At 46.9% G+C, this 17,457-nt stretch overlaps 1 protein-coding gene across 1 annotated transcript in view; it reads left to right on the top strand.

Annotated features, from left to right (window-relative positions):
- Positions 1-17,457, top strand: part of LOC107293530 (receptor-type tyrosine-protein phosphatase S-like) — a gene marked incomplete at both ends in the record, with an annotated part of 117,587 nt that overhangs the window by 23,765 nt on the left and 76,365 nt on the right. The window contains 2 exons of the mRNA XM_029285415.1: positions 8,129-8,398; positions 13,272-13,853. Coding sequence (XP_029141248.1) covers positions 8,129-8,398; positions 13,272-13,853 — 852 coding nt within the window. The remainder of the gene's footprint in view (positions 1-8,128; positions 8,399-13,271; positions 13,854-17,457) is intronic.

The following is a 17,457-nucleotide window of genomic DNA, read 5'->3' as shown; positions in this document are numbered from 1 at the left end:
ATAGGGCTTCGCTTGTTTGTGCGGATCGGTTGCTGGCATGCCCATGGTCTGGTACCGGTCCATGAACCGGGGGTTGGGGACCCCTATTCTAGATAGTCCTCAACTTACGACTTGGTCTCTTAGTGACTGCTCCAAGTTTGAATGGTGCTACCTGAGAGTACTTAACCACCTGGATTAATAGTTCTGACGTGGCCTCGTGACTCAACTTCAGTTGGTTGGCAACTCTGGATGTGTTTACGACCATTTGGCATGTCCCACGGTCATGTGACTGTGTTTTACGGCAGCTTTGCCCGAAAACCAAATATTTCCTTCCAATTTCAACAAACGATGGGTTCACTTGACGACTGCAAGCATTCATTTAATGACCGCCACCCAAAAGGTCATCCAACTGGATCCTTTGCGTGACCGATCAGTTTTACAGTCATCACGACTTACAGCCATGATGGGCAGGCTCCATTATACGGTCCTAAATCCAGGATTCCCTGTTGTTGTAAATCTTGGACTGGCATGTCCTTATTCCCTTCTCTCCTCTAAAACTGATGCTCAAATGGAGTTGCAGGACTGACCAGAGGTAGTAACCTAAGCGTAAATCAAATTTAGGATCCGTCCAGATTTCATCTCCTTTTGAGGAGTGGTCTTTTGCTCCATAAGAGCTGGCCGTGTTTTGATTTTCCAAAGGATGAAAGAGTCACAGAGAACCTGGACTGGCCAATTTATCATTTGATCTGGATTCGGTTGGTTTATGTTAAGGCAAATCCACCAAAGGAAACTCAGAAGGAATAGAATAGAATAGAATAGAATAGAATAGAATAGAATATAGAATATAGAATATAGAATATAGAATATAGAATAAAACATAGAGAATAAATAATATAGAATAGAATAAATAGAATAGAATAGAATGCACCATTTTACGATCTTTCTTGCCACAGTTGTTAAGTGAATCGCTGCAGTTGTTAAGTTAGTAACACAGTTGTTAAGTGAAACTGGCTTCCCCATTGACTTTGTGAGAAGGTCGCCAAAGAGGATCACATGATCTCCCCCCCGGGGACACTGCAACTGTCCTAAGTACATGCCAGTTGCCAAGCGTCTGAATTTTGATCACGTGGCCACGGGAATGCTGCAATGGTTGTAAGTGTGAAAAACGGTCGTAAGTCACTTCTTTCAGTTCCGTAACTTCGAACAGTCACTAAATGTACTGTTGTAAGTCGAGGACTACCTGTATTAACTCTGCATTGTGTCTAAAACTCACTGGCAACCCTTGCTCCATGCGTTTAAATGGTCGCTAAATGGGGCTTGATAAACGCAATCTTGACATATCAAACATTGCGTTCCGCTAAATGTTGCCAGGAATAAGGATTAATGAGTGTCCCTTTTCCCTTAAATGAGAAAGCCGAACCGGTGATAGACTTAACCACTGCATTGACAGATCATGTCAAGCCTGGTTAGTTTAAACCTTGGTTTAATGGGCGGGGGAAATAGCTTATAGTAACAAGTTCTACGTCTCGGTCTATTTGTAGAAAGATGGAAAATGGATTAAACTGGGAATGAGTGAAAAACGTTAGAGGAATCCAAGTTTAAAAGGAAGTTGGGGGACAGGCCGTTCTCGACGTACGACCTGAATGTCTGTCCCTAAGCCATGCAGTCATTAAGTGAGTCGTGCCTGAATTTTACGAGCTTTTAGCTTTGGTTCTTAAGCCAATCACCACAGTCATGAAGAAAATATGGCTTCTCCTATTGACTTGCTTGTGGGAAGCCCCTGGGGAAATTATAAATGGTGATCACGTGATCCTGAGGTAATGTAAATCTTTTTTTTTTTTCCCCGGCACCCGTCATAATTTGGAACGGGTGGCTAAGCCAATGGCCATAATTTGAGAACTACCTGTAAATCAGGGGTCCTCGACCTTGGCCACTTTAAGACTTGTGGACTTCAACTCCCAGAATTCCTCAGCCAGCTTTGCTGGCTGAGGAATTCTGGGAATTGAAGTCCACAAGTCTTAAAATGGCCGAAGTTGAGGACCCCTGCTGTAAATGGCCGTATGAGAAAGACAACTTTAAAATTTAGAAATGTGAAAATAGGACAGGCACAAAGGGAGAGGACGGGATTTGAGCATCAGGAAGGAAAGCTGCTTCTTAAAAGCAAACCAACAAAAAAAAAATAGCTTTATTCAGTCTGAGGCCGCCCCTTGGATGTCGCTTTCGTTGCCAATTTTAGCGCAAACTGCAATCCTCCAGCTTTGGCGTTAAGGCTTTCCCCTTACAAAGGCTTTGTTCTACGATGCACTCCATAAAAAAAGAGAGGAGACTTCGGATGGTTACACCCTCCCCCCAAAAAGTGGCCATTTTCTCCCTCCCTTGTGGTGAAAGCAGCCCCCTCCCTTCCTCACCCCCACCTGGCAAGGAGGATTGGACTCCCCTTCAGACTTCGATTCACAGGACTGGCTTGTTTGAACCATGGTTTGCCAATTTCTTTTCTTTTTTTTTTTTTTTAAGTCTGATTTGAACTTCCTCCCTCCCTCCCTTCCTTCACCTTCCTTCCCTCCTTTTCCTCCCTCCCTTCGTCTCTCCCCTTCTTCCTTTCCCTTCCTTTGTTTGTTTCTTTCCTTTCCCTTCCTTCCCTCCTTTTCCTTCCTCCCTCTTTTCTTCCTTTCTTCTCCTTCCTTTGTACCTTCCCCATTCTTTATTTTCTTCTTTCTTCTCCTTCCCTCCTTTTCCTTTCTTTTTTCTTCCTCGCTCCCTCCTTCCTTTCTTCCCATCATCCTTCCACCTTTTTCGTTTTCCCTTTTCCTTCCTTCCTTCCTTCCTTCCTTCCTTCCTTCCTTCCTTCCTTCCTTCCTTCCTTCTTTTCTCCCTCCCTCCTTCCTTCCTCCCTTTTTGTTTTCTCTTCTCTTTCCTTCCTTCCTTCCTTCCTTCCTTCCTTCCTTCCTTCCTTCCTTCCTTCCTTCTTTTCTCCCTCCCACCATCCTTCCACCCTTTTTGTTGTCTCTTCTCTTTCCTTCCTTCCTTCCTTCTTTTCTCCCTCCCACCATCCTTCCACCCTTTTTGTTTTCTCTTCACTTTCCTTCCTTTCTTCCTTCCTTCCTTCTTTTCTCCCTCCCACCATCCTTCCACCCTTTTTGTTGTCTCTTCTCTTTCCTTCCNTTCCTTCCTTCCTTCCTTCCTTCCTTCCTTCCTTCCTTCCTTCCTTCCTTCCTTCCTTCCTTCCTTCCAATATTCATTTTGATTTTGTTGTTTTCTTCTGTTTTAATAATAAATACTCCGGTGTTTGCATTTCTACCTGCCTTGTTTTGCCGTTTTGATGCCTTTTGCAGAGTAAACCTTACCTCTTCGCTTGGATATTTCTCTTTCCCCTTCTCTTCCATTTGCTTTGTTCCCTCTCTTGAGTTCACTCCCTTTCCTTATATGCCTTTTTTCAAACCCCTCGTCCCTCAGCAAGCCTTCCACCAATTTCCTTCCTTTCGGTCTCTCCGTTTCATTGATCATATATATGGGTGGCACTGTTTACTTGTGACTCTATTTTGTACCATGTCTTCCTTCCTTCCTTCCTTCCTTCCTTCCTTCCTTCCCTCTTTCTCTTTTTCTTTTTCTTTCTCTTTCTCTCTCCTTCCTGGAGTTACATTCAGATAAGAAAGAAATCAAAGAACTAAGAAAGGTTTCCAGACCTTGGTGTGAGTCTCCATTTCATCTCCCAGAGTGGAAAGCAGTGACTTTAGAACATGGAGGGAAAATGCCTTGGTTTTAGTGAGGAATGAAGCCCTCTAGTTCAGTGTTGCCTGCAACAACAGCCCTACAAGGTAGACCAGGCTAGGAACCATATAGTACCATCTAGATCAGGACCACTTTGATTGTAACAGGTGTAATAAAAGCACCTTGAATGTGCTTCCCCCCCCCCATTCCTTAATCTTCACGTGAACCAGGAGGGGTGTGTGCCCCAGGCACTTACTCAATTACTTTTTTGACCGGGGCTCAAACACCTCTAGTATACAAACAGAGCATATAAACAGACACCCTTCATGGACTGATGATGTTACCTGGTATGGTCGTGAAAGGTCTGCAAGAAAGCAAGCAAGCTCAGAGAACATCACCAAGATCCCCACGCTTCTTATCTAACCAGAGTTCAGCCACCTCTTATCTAATGTTGCTTTGCTTTCCTCCTGTCACTCAAGGCCATTCCCAGCTAGCTTTGCACAAAAAGGAAGATTAAATCAATAGAAACTGGTCCTTCCACAACTTAATTTATCGACACCTTAGTTGCGAAAATGTTTGTAGCAACCCAGCCATCCTGGTTTGATGGAGGCCACCTGCTCAGCTCTCGGATCTTTCCTTCCTTCACGGATAATGCGAATGCCATCATTTACCTTTGATTAAACCCTGGTTAGAGTGACACGTGCTTTACAGGCAGCACCGTCCCATTCTTTTCAGAACCTGAAGATATCCAGAATTTGGCTAGGATTAAACCAAGGCTTATTTCAGGGCAGGACAAGGGACTCTTCTCCAGTCCCAATCAACAGGAAAACCCAGAAGGAGTCAGACAGCGGAAAGAAAAGATAAATAAATATAAATATGGCTGGTCCCTATAAAATGTTGAACGTGTTCCTGAACCCTCTTTTACAATTGTAGAGTTAGCGGACAGCATTAGCCCATCTTTTTTTGGTGTGCAGTTGTGCGTGTGTGTGTGTGCTTGTGTGTGCGAAAAATGGATCCACATGAAACAGTGCTTTCTCTCTCCCATCCCGATCATCCCTCCGGCGAGGTGCATCTGCATGCAACACCCACTGTGGTCATTTTGTGTGATTTCTCGTTTCCCCCCCCCTCCCCCTTGCCCTGTGTCCGTTTCCTTTTCCGTGTCCTTCCCCCTTTTTTTGATCCTTACGAATTCTCTTTTATTGTTATGATTATTGTTATGATTATGATTATAATTCTGGCAGGGCTGCGATGTGCCAATGTTAGATCAGCACATTGGATCACATCAGCTAGAAACAGAGTATGCAGCATTTTAAAAGTGGGTTCCCCTGTACCCCAAACCTCTCTGTCTCTCTCTAATTTCCCCCCCACCCCACCCCATTTTTCCCCCCGAACCTCATGGGCGTTTGCTAGCAGCCCATTGAATAACTTCCACTGTTCTACACCTCCTCTCTCTCTCTCTCTCTCTCTCTCTCTCTCTCTCTCTCTCTCTCTCTCTCTCTCTCCCTCTTCTTCCTCTTTCTCTCCTCTTGTGCTTCTCCTTTTGCATGACCTCCGAAAGCTGCATCTATCAATGGAATCATGTCAGATTTTTCCAAGAAGCTTCGTTAGGGTGTATATAACCCAAAACCACAAAAATTTGATTAGAGTTTCTCATCTTTTTATCTTTTTTTTTTTGTTTCCTTTCCCGTACGCGGCCTTCTTGTCGAAGCTTCTCCTCCTTATTGGGGGTGGTGAGTGGGTGGGTGGGGAAGGGGAGAGAGCTCGCCCCACCCCTCCCTTCTTTATGCATTCTCTTCCATTTTTTTTCGGACTAAATTTGGGGTACCTCTAGGGAGCAAGGCCCGCTATCCTCACCTGCTCACCTTGATTTTTGCCACCGGCGAGCATTTCAGCACGATAGTCTCTTAGGAGCGCCTAGCTTTAATCATAGTTACAGGTCATCCTGGTTTAGCTGCTGTCTTGTTTAGCGGCCAATTGCAGCTACGACCCTGATGAAATTTCACAGGATAATGACCAGTTCCAGGCCCAAAGTTACCACCTTTGCGGGTCTGTAAAGCAAAGGAGAGCTGCAGTCAGATCACAAGCGCAGTTGCCATCTTGTTTAGTGACCGAGTTGCTGGTGCGAACGGTGGTCACTAAATGAGGACAAGCTGTAAAGGATTTCAGCCCTTTTGGGTCCATTTTTGCATCTGGTCACAAGGGCAGCCTGGCTGTGAGAAAGACTGCAGGTTGTCCTCGGCTTACGACCACAATCTCATGGCCAGGATTTCCATTGCTAAGCAAGATGGTTAATCCTGCCTGATTTTAGCAGCTTTTTCCCCCCATGGTCGCTTAGCAAATCCATGGAGTTACTAAGTGAATCATTTAACATTAAGCTGGATTGTTAAGGAGGTCCAGCTTTCCCCATTGACTTGATTTGCTGGAAGCTGGTTAAGGAAGGTCACAAATGATGATCAGGTGAGCCTAGAACATTGCAACCATCGTAAACCATCATTGTCAGGTCCCCAAATTTTGATCATATGTCCACGGGGAATGCTACGATGGTTGTAAATGTGAGGACCGGTTGTAAGCCACTTTTTTCCAATATTGCTGTAACTTAAACAGTCACTAAATCAGGGGTCTTCAAACCTGGCCACTGTAAGACTTCTGGACTTCAACTCCCAGAATTCCTCAGCCAGCCAGGGCTGGCTGAGGAATTCTGGGAGTTGAAGTCCACAAGTCTTACAGTGGCCAAGTTTGAAGATCCCTGCATTAAATGAATGGTAGTAACTTAAGGGCTATCTGCATAACCCTCAAGGAGGACTGGCTATCCAGATGTGAAACACAGCTGTTTTATCATCGCTTCCCCAACAATGGACATCTAGAACAAAGAAATGTTTGCTGTCTGAAAAATCTGGCCTCCCACATTTTAGATGTACCGATGGGAATTTATCAAAACACCTCAAAAATTGAGCTCAACATTTCTGCTGCTAAGCCAGACAGTTCTTATGTGACTTTTTTCCCCCCCATTTTACGATCTTCCTCGCCACCGTTGTTAAAGCGAATCGCTGAGGTTATTAAGTTACTAAGACGGTTGTTAAGTGACTCCGGCTTCCTGGTGGACTTTGCAAGTCAGAAGGTCGCAAAGAGGGGATCACGTGACCGCTCCCCCGGGACGCTGCGACCGTCGTAAATACGAACCAGTTGCCAAGCGTCCGAATTGTGATCACATGACCATAGGGCAGGGGGTAGGCAACCTTGGCTCTTTTATGACTCGTGGACTTCAACTCCCAGAATTCCTGAGCCAGCATGGCTCAGCTTGGAAAGCTCTCCCTTTCCCCTCAGCATGGCTGGCTCAGGAATTCTGGGAGTTGAAGTCCACGAGTCATAAAAGAGCCAAGGTTCCCCACCCCTGCTATAGACCAACTCTACATCTGGTGGAACTGCTGGTTTGTACCTTTAGCGCAGGGGTCTTCAAACTAGGCCCTTTTATGACTCGTGGACTTCAACTCCCAGAATTCCTGAGCCAGCCATGCTGAGGGGACAGGGAGAGGTTTCCAAGCTGAGCCATGCTGTCTCAGGAATTCTGGGAATTGAAGTCCACGAGTCATAAAAGAGCCCAGGTTGCCTACCCCTGGAATAGGGAATGCCGCAACGGGCGTAAGTGTGGAAAATAGTCGTAAGTCACCTTTTCCAGTGCCGTTGTAACTTAGCACGGTCACTAAACGAATGGTGGTTAAGTTGAGGACTAACTTGTAAAAAGCCATTCTCCCCGTCTTCAATTTTTTTTTATTTTAGGGGGTGGGCTTTGACGGAGCCCCCCTCCCCCCATTGTTTATCCAGGATTTTTATCTCTTCCCTAAACCAGGATCCAGATTTTAAAGGGAATACAGGCCAAATCCCACATTTTCATCTTGCAAGTTGGTGCCCCTCAGGGTTGGGGTGGTGAGAAATGGAACCCCCCCCCCATATGCCAAGATGTACGAGGGACCCCCGTCCGGACGCGCTTGTGCCCTCTCTTTGCTTTTTCCAAAGATGAGAAATTGCTAATAAATTTTTGTGTCTATATTTGTGCTGTGATGACAGGTCTCAAACTGATCATTGGAACTCTGTTGCTATGAAATATTGCTTTGATGTCTATATTCTCTATATATATCGTTTGTGAAAGTAAATTCTTTTCGAAGTTCTGTTTATTTCCCCTTCCCCCCATTTCTTGATTGATTTCTTTAGCATTCCGATAATTTTTTAATTTCAGCCTTTTTTTAATTTTGAAAAAAATAATAATGAAGGAACTTACAAGTAATGCCAGCCCCACCTGTTATTTAAATTCTCTTCTGCTCTTTTTGTCCCCCTTTCCCTCTTTATCTTTTATTTTTATTTTTCTTCTCTCTTTTTTTCTCCTCCTTTTTTTCCCCTTTTTTTTCCCGTTTTGTTTTGTTACCGCTGTGCATTTCGTCCGCAGTGCGGCGCGTGGCTCCCCGGTTCTCCATCCCGCCCACCAGCCACGAGATCATGCCGGGCGGGAACGTGAACATCACCTGCGTGGCGGTGGGCTCGCCTATGCCGTACGTCAAATGGATGCAGGGGGCCGAAGATTTGACGCCAGAGGACGACATGCCGGTGGGACGCAACGTCCTTGAGTTGACCGACGTCAAAGACTCCGCCAACTACACGTGTGTCGCCATGTCTAGCCTGGGTGTCATTGAAGCGGTGGCCCAGATCACCGTCAAATGTAAGTTTGCACCATTCCTTGATCGATTCGGTCTCCTACTGCCTGACTTGGTCCTAGTGATCTTCACTCTGGATTTGAGATTCTCAGTCAATCCAGGTCTTGTTTTTTCTTTGAAGACGTTTCGCTTCTCATCCTAGAACAGTGGTTCTCAACCTGTGGGTCGGGACCCCATTTGGGGTCGATCGACCATTTCACGGGGGTCGCCAAGCAAGGCTGTCCGCCATTTTTTTTGTCCGCCATTTTTTTCCCCTTTTCCAGCGGGTGCCTTACCTCCCTTGGGCTGGGCCAGCTGGTGGTCGGCCTGCTCCGTCTCTGCCACTTGCCAGCTACTCCTCGGCCGGCGCAGGGGGCGGAACCACGCATGTGCGGCGCTCCCGGGCAGGGAAAGTCCTCGACTTACGACCGGTTGGGTAGTCCTCGACTTACGACCGGTTTAGTCCTCGACTTACGACCGGTTTAGTCCTCGACTTACGACCGGTTGGGGTCGCGGCATTAAAAAGGTTGAGAACCACTGTCCTAGAAGCTTCTTCAGCTCTGACTGGATGGTGGGGAAGGGAAGGATTTATACTCCTTTCAGACAGCTGGTCATTTGCCTCCTCTTAGAGAGTCGTTGAGGCCACTTGGAGGTTTATCTGTGTTCTCAGGGTCCATCTGAGTGGGGCAAATGAGCCCTCCAAGTGGCCTCAAGGACTCATTAAAACAGGAGTGTCAAATTCGGAAGTCACGTAATAGGTCGTGACATATCGCGACTTTTTTTCCATTGCTGGCAATGGGGTGGGCGCGGTTTCGCCATGACACATCCAGCCCACGGGCCGGCAGTTTGACAACCCTGCTCTAAAAGAATGCAAATGACCTGCAAGGAATATAAATCCTTCCATTCCCCACCATCCAGTCAAAATTGAAGAAACTTCTTGGATGAGAAGCGAAACGTCTTCAAAGGAAAAACAAGAATGTTCGTTGGTCTCCTGAAAAATTCACTCTTGATTTCTCCCAATGGTGGAGCTTAAGCTTGATCTACAGCGGCTTTCCACAACACACAACTCCCAATTTGGTGTGGACGTCTGGGTGTTCCATTGGACAACGCTGCTTGGCAAAGCTGTTGAAAATGAGTTTGTGTTTTTGAGCCCTTTCAAGCGAAAGGGGATGTCGGTTAGGCGAGACGGTCTCTCCCTAACCTAGATCCCCTGTCTACATGTGCATGTCTGCCATTTTCTTCCCGTTTCCTCTGCTTGATCCCGTCCTGTCCCTTCCGCTGGTCGGCAGAACCAAAATCGGAATGCGTTGAAGTTGCAAGTGGGAATCCTATTTATTTAGGATTCTGGGGGGGGACGGGACACACAGTCAAATTGTTTGGGACTGCAACGTGGACCATGTCTCGCCTTTGGCTATGTGGATTGCTGCTCGCGGACGTTCTGCAGATAGTCCTCCACTTACGACGAGCGGGCCCGGCACTTCTGTGGCTGAGCAAGGCAGATGTTCAGCGAATCGTACCCGATTTTACGGGCTTTTTTGCCACGATTCTTAAGCGAACCCCTGCCGTCGTTAAATGAATCATGTGGTCATAAAGCGAATCTGGATATTCCCCCCCCCTTGACTTTGCTTGTTGCAAAGGTTTCAAATGGCAGCCACAGGACCCCAGGGGGCTCCAGCTGTCGTAAATACTTGCCAGTTGCCAAGCGCCTGAATTTGGATCACGTAACCAGGGGGACAATTCAGCGGTTGTAAGTGTAAGAAGCAGCCGTAAGCCAACCTTTCTTTCAGCGCCGTTGTAACTTCCAGTGAATGGTCGTAAGTCGAGGACTACCTGTTCTGCAAAATATCTGAAATGGATCACATGACTTGCCTCTGCATTTTCCTGGGGGGATTGTGATTTCTGACTCCGGGCTCCTACGTAGAGTCAGAACTGTGCATGAGAAGAACGTTGTTGCATGATGTGACATCAGCCTGTGCATGTGTCCCGGATTGCCCTCCAATGTTCCCTGGGGGAGGGGGCTGCACGACACCCCACACCGCCATGTTGTTTGCAAGCAAGGTCCAAGATGCAACCTCCGCATGTCCCCTTTGCTTCGTGCGTTCACGTCCTGGAGAAGCATGCCTGCCTCCCGTGTACTTTTGCCTAGGTTTTGTGGCCAGTTTGTGGGCTCTTCGGGCATGCCACTGTGTCTTTGCGGGTTGGACTAGAAGACCTCCGAGGTCCCTTCCCCCAGTGTGATTCTGTAATAAGAGCATGAGGAGCGTTTTTACAGAGTAAAACAGCAATGGGCATCTCCCCTGCCCTGGTGCAGCTAATCTGGATGTAATTTGTGCGTTGACCTGAAGGAAAACAGAGGTGCGATAACATCTGTATTTTTGGGAATGGTCAAAGAGAAAAACAAAGGGAATAATTGGGTCATTTCAAAGGCTAAGATGATCCCGCATTAGTTGACAATCTAGAACAGTCTTTCTCAACCGTGGGCCCATTAAGATGGGTGGAGTTCGACTGGCTGGGGAATTCTGGGAGTTGAAGTCCACCCATCTTAAAGGGCACAAGACTGATCTAGAACATCACGGATGCTTGCAAGATGGTCGAAAGCAGAGAGCTTTCATCTGATGCAAGAGGCAGCAAGAACAAAGGAATAAAATCTATACAGGTGACCCTTGATTTACAACCGGTCGCTTAGCTTAGCGACCGTTCTAAGCTATGACAGACCTACCTTGGGGCTACTCACGACTTGCTTCCAAAATCCCGACTGTCAGACCCTTCGGATGTTCAGCGAGGTAGCTGCCTTCATGGGAATTGTCATCACAGGATGGCAATTTTGCCAAACACGGTTAATTCTGCTGGTCGGCAAAACCGAGCTCACGGCGAATCGTGGTTTCGCTTAACGACGTCAACATTTGCTTAACAACCGTGGGGGTCACTTTACCGCCATGGCATTTGTTTTACGCCCATCACTAAAAAAAGGTTGGAATATGACTCTCGTGACTTACGACTGCAATATGCAGGCTCCATTATAGTCATAAGTAGAGGATTACCCTTAGATCAGGGGTAGGCAACCTCGGCTCTTTTATGACTCGTGGACTTCAACTCCCAGAATTCCTGAGCCGGCATGGCTCAGCTTGGAAACTTCTCCCTGTCCCCTCAGCGTGGCTGGCTCAGGAATTCTGGGAGTTGAAGTCCACGAGTCATAAAAGAGCCAAGCTTGACTACCCCTGACTTTGATCCATCTACTACCACTTTAGCAGGCAGGCATAAAGGAAAGACCATATGATAGTTCTTGAGATCATAAATTTAATGCCATTTCCACCAGAGGTTTAGCATGCATTTCCATGTCTATTTTTAGCCATTTAATGAATTTAATTTGGAATCTACACATTCACGATGCCAAGTTGGCAATCTGGTGAAGTATCTTATGACTTTGTTTCCTTAGGGCAGGGGTAGGCAACCTTGGCTCTTTTATGACTCGTGGACTTCAACTCCCAGAATTCCTGAGCCAGCCACGCTGAGGGGAAAGGGAGAGGTTTCCAAGCTGACTGAGCCATGCTGGCTCAGGAATTCTGGGAGTTGAAGTCCACCAGTCATAAAAGAGCCAAGGTGGCCTACCCCTGCCCTTATATTGATAGGAAAACTATAGAACTTGGCAATGGGGTGAAGGATTGATGGAAGGGAAAGAGGCTCCAGAGCTGTCCCATTACAGACGTACGTCATTGCGGTTGTTAAGTAAGGCAACCCAAGTGATTGCCTTGCTCAACCGCTGTTGTCCTGGCACTCAAAGATACAATCATTAAGTGACTGCATAGGTTTGCAAACAAATACAGGCAGTCTCAATTTATGACCAAAAATGGAGCCCAGAATTTCTGTTGCTGTGCGAGACAGTTGTGAAGTGAGTTTTGTCCCACTTTACAATCTTTCTTGCCCCGGTTGTTAAGTGAATCACTGAAGTTATTAAGCTAGTAACACAATTGTTAAGTCGATCTGGCTTCCCCATTGACTGCTTGTCAGAAGGGCACAAAAGGGACCCCAGGACATTGCAACGGTCGTAAATATGAACCCAGTTGCCCAGCGTGTTACTCCCTTAACAACTGCAGCGACTGCCTTAACAACTGTGACATAAAACAGGACCAAACTCACTTATCAAATATCTTGGCTTAGCCTTATGTCATGGTTCCGACAGATGAAACTCTTCGAAAGCACTTCGAGGCATTGTTTACCTTAAAGAATCTTTTATTCGAGTAGCATAATATCGGCACTGCATAATCGAAGCCAAAAATTGAATTCCCCTCCCCTGAGCACATAGAATCAAAGAACAATTCCCTCCTCCAATTAACAGTCATAAATCACATTCCCCAATTAGCTTGAAGTACGGGCTTCCTTTCCAGTTCTCCAGCCCCCAATTCCTTATCAGCTCTGGTTACAATAACCTTGATTCTCACGCTAGGTCTAGTGTTGTTATGTCTAGCTGGACTCTCGTTCACGTCCCCCCTCCCAGCATCATCTAACTCTAAAAGCAAAAGGTAAAAGATAGCTACATTTCCATCTGTTGTCAATGCAAAAACATCCGATGCTAGCAGCGTTGACACCTTAAACATTTTGGGCACAATTGTGGTCATACGTTGAGGTGAGGACTACCCATATTTGCAAGCAAGCGGCCACTTTTTTTAGCACTGGGCACACATTAATGATGCCAGCTGTTGAGCTGAACACTTTCCAGATTGATGATGTTGGTTAAGGAAAATCCACCTAACTAGGCTGGGAATGTTTCAATCACTCTTCTTCAGTAAATGCTACCCCCTACGCCGCACGCCGGGCACTCTCGCTTGCCAGTTAGGTAAAACATTATGCATACAGTGGGCACGATTGTGTTCTTTTCATCAATTCTTCCCATTTTCTCAGCCTTTCCCAAAGCTCCAGGTACTCCTGTTGTCACCGAGACCACGGCCACCAGCATCACCATAACCTGGGACTCCGGAAATCCGGACCCCGTCTCCTATTACGTGATCGAGTATAAGTCAAAGAGTCAGGACGGGCCATATCAGATCAAGGAGGACATCACCACCACCCGCTACAGCATTGGGGGGCTTAGTCCCAACTCAGAGTATGAGATCTGGGTGTCGGCGGTGAACACAATTGGGCAGGGCCCTCACAGCGATTCCGTTGTGACCCGTACGGGGGAGCAGGCCCCCGCCAGCGCCCCTCGAAATGTTCAGGGCCGGATGTTGAGCGCTTCGACCATGATCATCCAGTGGGAGGAACCGGTGGAACCGAACGGTCAGATCCGGGGCTACCGGGTGTATTACACCATGGAGCCCGACCAGCCAGTCAGCAACTGGCAGAAACACAACGTGGATGATAGCCTCTTGACCACCGTTGGGAGCCTTCTGGAGCACGAGACCTACACCGTGCGAGTCTTGGCGTTTACGTCGGTGGGGGACGGCCCGCTCTCGGATCCCATCCAAGTGAAAACCCAACAAGGAGGTGAGACATTGTTTGGTCTAGTGGTCAAGGTGCTGGGCTAGGAGACTGAGTTCTAGTTCTGTCTTAGGAATGAAAGGTGGCTGGGTGGTTTTAGGTCAATAACTAGGCGGCAGGGAGTTCTAGTCCCGCCTAAGGCATGAAAGTCGACTGGGTGACTTTGGGCCAATCACCAGGAGATGGTGAGTTCTAGTCCTGCCTTAGGCATGAAAGCCGGCTGGGTGACTTTGGGCCAATCACCAGGAGATGGTGAGTTCTAGTCCTGCATTAGGCATGAAAGCCGGCTGGGTGACTTTGGACCAATCACCAGGAGATGGTGAGTTCTAGTCCCGCCTTAGGCAAGAAAGCTGGCTGGGTGACTTTGGGCCAATAATTAGGCGACAGTGAGTTCTAGTCCTACCTAAGGCATGAAAATTGACTGGGTGACTTTGGGCCAATCACCAGGAGATGGTGAGTTCTAGTCCTGCCTTAGGCATGAAAGCCGGCTGGGTGACTTTGGGCCAATCACCAGGAGATGGTGAGTTCTAGTCCCGCTTTAGACAAGAAAGCTGGCTGGGTGACTTTGGGCCAATAATTAGGCGACAGTAAGTTCTAGTCCTTCCTAAGGCATGAAAATCAACTGGGTGACTTTGGGCCAATCACCAGGAGATGGTGAGTTCTAGTCCCGCCTTAGGCAAGAAAGCTGGCTGGGTGACTTTGGGCCAATAATTAGGTGACAGTGAGTTCTAGTCCTGCCTAAGGCCTGAAAGTCAACTGGGTGACAAGGGGTTTCACTCTCTGTCAGGCCAACCCACCTGATGGTTGTTGTTGTGGAGAAAATAGGAGAAGGAAGTAGTATTGTGTGTGTTCACAGGCTGGAGTTATTTATAAAGGCAAGATATGTTTATAAATAACTAACTTGCTAGGGCAGGGGTCCCCAACCTCCGGTCCGTGGACCGGTACCGGGCTGCAGCATGCCAGCAATCGGTCCGCACAAACAAGCAAAGCCCCATCTACGGGATGCAGGCAGCACACAAAACCACGCACCCTCCGGTCTGCAGAAAAACCTCTCTCCACGGAACCGGTCCCTGGTGATCAAAAGGTTGGGGGTCTCTGTGCTACGGCACTTCATTTGATTCTCCCAAAGGGCTTCAGAACCACTTCACTGCTCAGCAACCCATAAACTAGTTTTAATGAGTGTCTAGCTTGCTATTTAAGAGTGCTTTTGTATTGTGATAGATTTAGTTGGCCATTGTATTAATTTTAACTATAAAAAATTGAACGCCGTAGTTTCTGTCAGTCAAGAAGAGATGGAAGCAGGAATGAATGGAATATGAATGAATCCATTTGTCTGGAATGGTATAGGGCAGGGGTAAGCAACCTTGGCTCTTTTATGCCGCGTGGACTTCAACTCCCAGAATTCCTGGCAACCTTGGCTCTTTTATGACTGGTGGACTTCAATTCCCAGAGTTCCTGAGCCAGCCATGCTGAGGAGAAATGGAGAGGTTTCCATGCTGAGCCATGCTGGCTCAGGAATTCTGGGAGTTGAAGTCCACGAGTCATAAAAGAGCCAAAGTTGCCTACCCCTGAATATAGGGCTTTCTGCTTGAGCAGGGGGTTGGACTAGAAGACCTCCAAGGTCCCTCCCAACTCTGTTGTTCTGTTATGACTGAAGCTGGCTTGTATGTGACCAGGAATAATTAGTATAAAGCCAGTATATTGACAAGGGTTGAATTGTGCAACATAGATTTGAAGGGAGAGTAAATGGGTCGAGAGGGAGAGGGAGATTCACCTTAGTGAAAAAGGGGCAGCATATAAACATAATAAATAAATAACATGATAAAGAAATAAAATTGAGAACTTTGCAATTGGATGGAATTGAGATCCTGCAAAAAAAGAGGGCTAAGAAGAAAAGACCGTGCATGAGTTTTTTCTCTTCTCTTCTCTTCTCTTCTCTTCTCTTCTCTTCTCTTCTCTTCTCTTCTCTTCTCTTCTCTTCTTTGTTTCTTTTCTTTTCTTCCCCCAAATCCTGCATGGATTTGGCGGAAGAAAAGAGATGGCAAATTGGGTTCATGTAAACTACATGCAGGTAGTCCTTGACTTAAGACCACAATTGGGACTAAAGTTTTCATTCTTAAGCAAGGCAGTTGTTCAGCAGGTCACACAAGATTTTACAACCTCTTTTACCCCGCTTGTTAAGCAAAGCACTGCAGTTTTTAAGTGAATCACTGTGCTGTCCCTTACTCTCTCTCACACACACACAGACACACACATAACTGTGGTTTAGTGAGTTTATTAATATTCCCCAGCTGTTCCCTTCACCAAAACCTCAGAACTGTCCCAGATTAAGTCCAGCCATGAGCAAACCAAGGTTAGTCCACAGAGCAATGGCAAAAGAGTCCACAAAGCCCTTGAAAGTTGCTCAAACACAATAACTCCACCAGACAAACTTAAACCCACACATAAGGGAGGCAAGAAAAGTCCAGTGTTTCCAAGGCACGAGTCAGTTCCAAACACCGTGTCAATCCAGAGTGAGGCCGGAATCACGACGACTAGAAAACACACAGCTAGAAAACAAACACGTTCTTCTCAGTAACCCCTCCATCTGTCCGCTGTGACAAATAGCCAGCTTTCCAGTGCAGCCCATCAAGATGGGCAAGGCCCTCGCCTCTCGAGTAGTCTGGCTGACCTCCACTGCTCCTGCCTTTTCTCTGCCCTGCGTGTTCTCGGATCAGGTGCAGAAGGCAGTGCCTCCTCCTCCTCTTCGCTGGCCGCCAGCCACTGCTAGCTTTCCCCAGCTGGATCCTCAGCCAAATCCCTTCCAGACGGCCGTTCAGAGCCATCGATCAACTCGGTTCCTGATGTGCCAGGAATTGGCTCATCCTTCCCCGAGCTGCCATCTAAGGAGGTATCTGGGGAATCGTCCAAGAGAGTCATCGCAATCACATGCTCGTTAAGTGAATCCGGCTTCCCCCATTGATTTGCTTGTTGGAAGCCAGCTGGGAAGGCCACAGAGGAAAACAGTGATTTACAACCAATCCTCAGACTTACAACCATTGCAGCATCCCCATGGTCATGTGATCAGAATTCAGACACTAGGTAACCCACATGTACTTACAACCGTTGCGATGTCCTGGGATCACATGATCACCATTCACAACTTTCCCAGAGGGCCTCTGACGGACAGGCAAAGTCGATGCAAAAAGCTGGATTCACTTAACAACCGCACGATTCACTTAACAAATGCATTGATTCGTTTACCAACCAAGGTCCAAAAAAAAAGTCATAAAATCAGCATAGGCAACGACTCGCTTAACCATTGCCTTGCTTAGCAATAGAAATGTTGGGCTCAATTTGGGTCGTAAGTCAAGGACTACCCATTTATCCAGTTGTTGTCCTGGTTCTGACAGATGAAACTCTTCAAAGCACTTCGAGGCATTGTTTACCTTAAAGAATCTAGCATCCGCATGTTCATAGCAAAGCCAAAATCTGAATCCCTTTCCCCCAGCACATAGTATCAAAGCACAATTCCCTCCTCTAATTAATAGTCATAAATCACATTCTCCAATTAGTTTGAAATGCAGGCTTTCCCTCCTGTTTCTCCAACCCGCCATTTCTTATCATCTCT

Source organism: Protobothrops mucrosquamatus, unplaced genomic scaffold (assembly GCF_001527695.2).
Source record: "Protobothrops mucrosquamatus isolate PMUCROS unplaced genomic scaffold, P.Mucros_1.0 scaffold1642, whole genome shotgun sequence".
Classification (NCBI taxonomy): domain Eukaryota; kingdom Metazoa; phylum Chordata; class Lepidosauria; order Squamata; family Viperidae; genus Protobothrops; species Protobothrops mucrosquamatus.
Note: the sequence above shows the minus strand (reverse complement) of the source record. Positions and strands in the feature narration are given on the sequence as shown.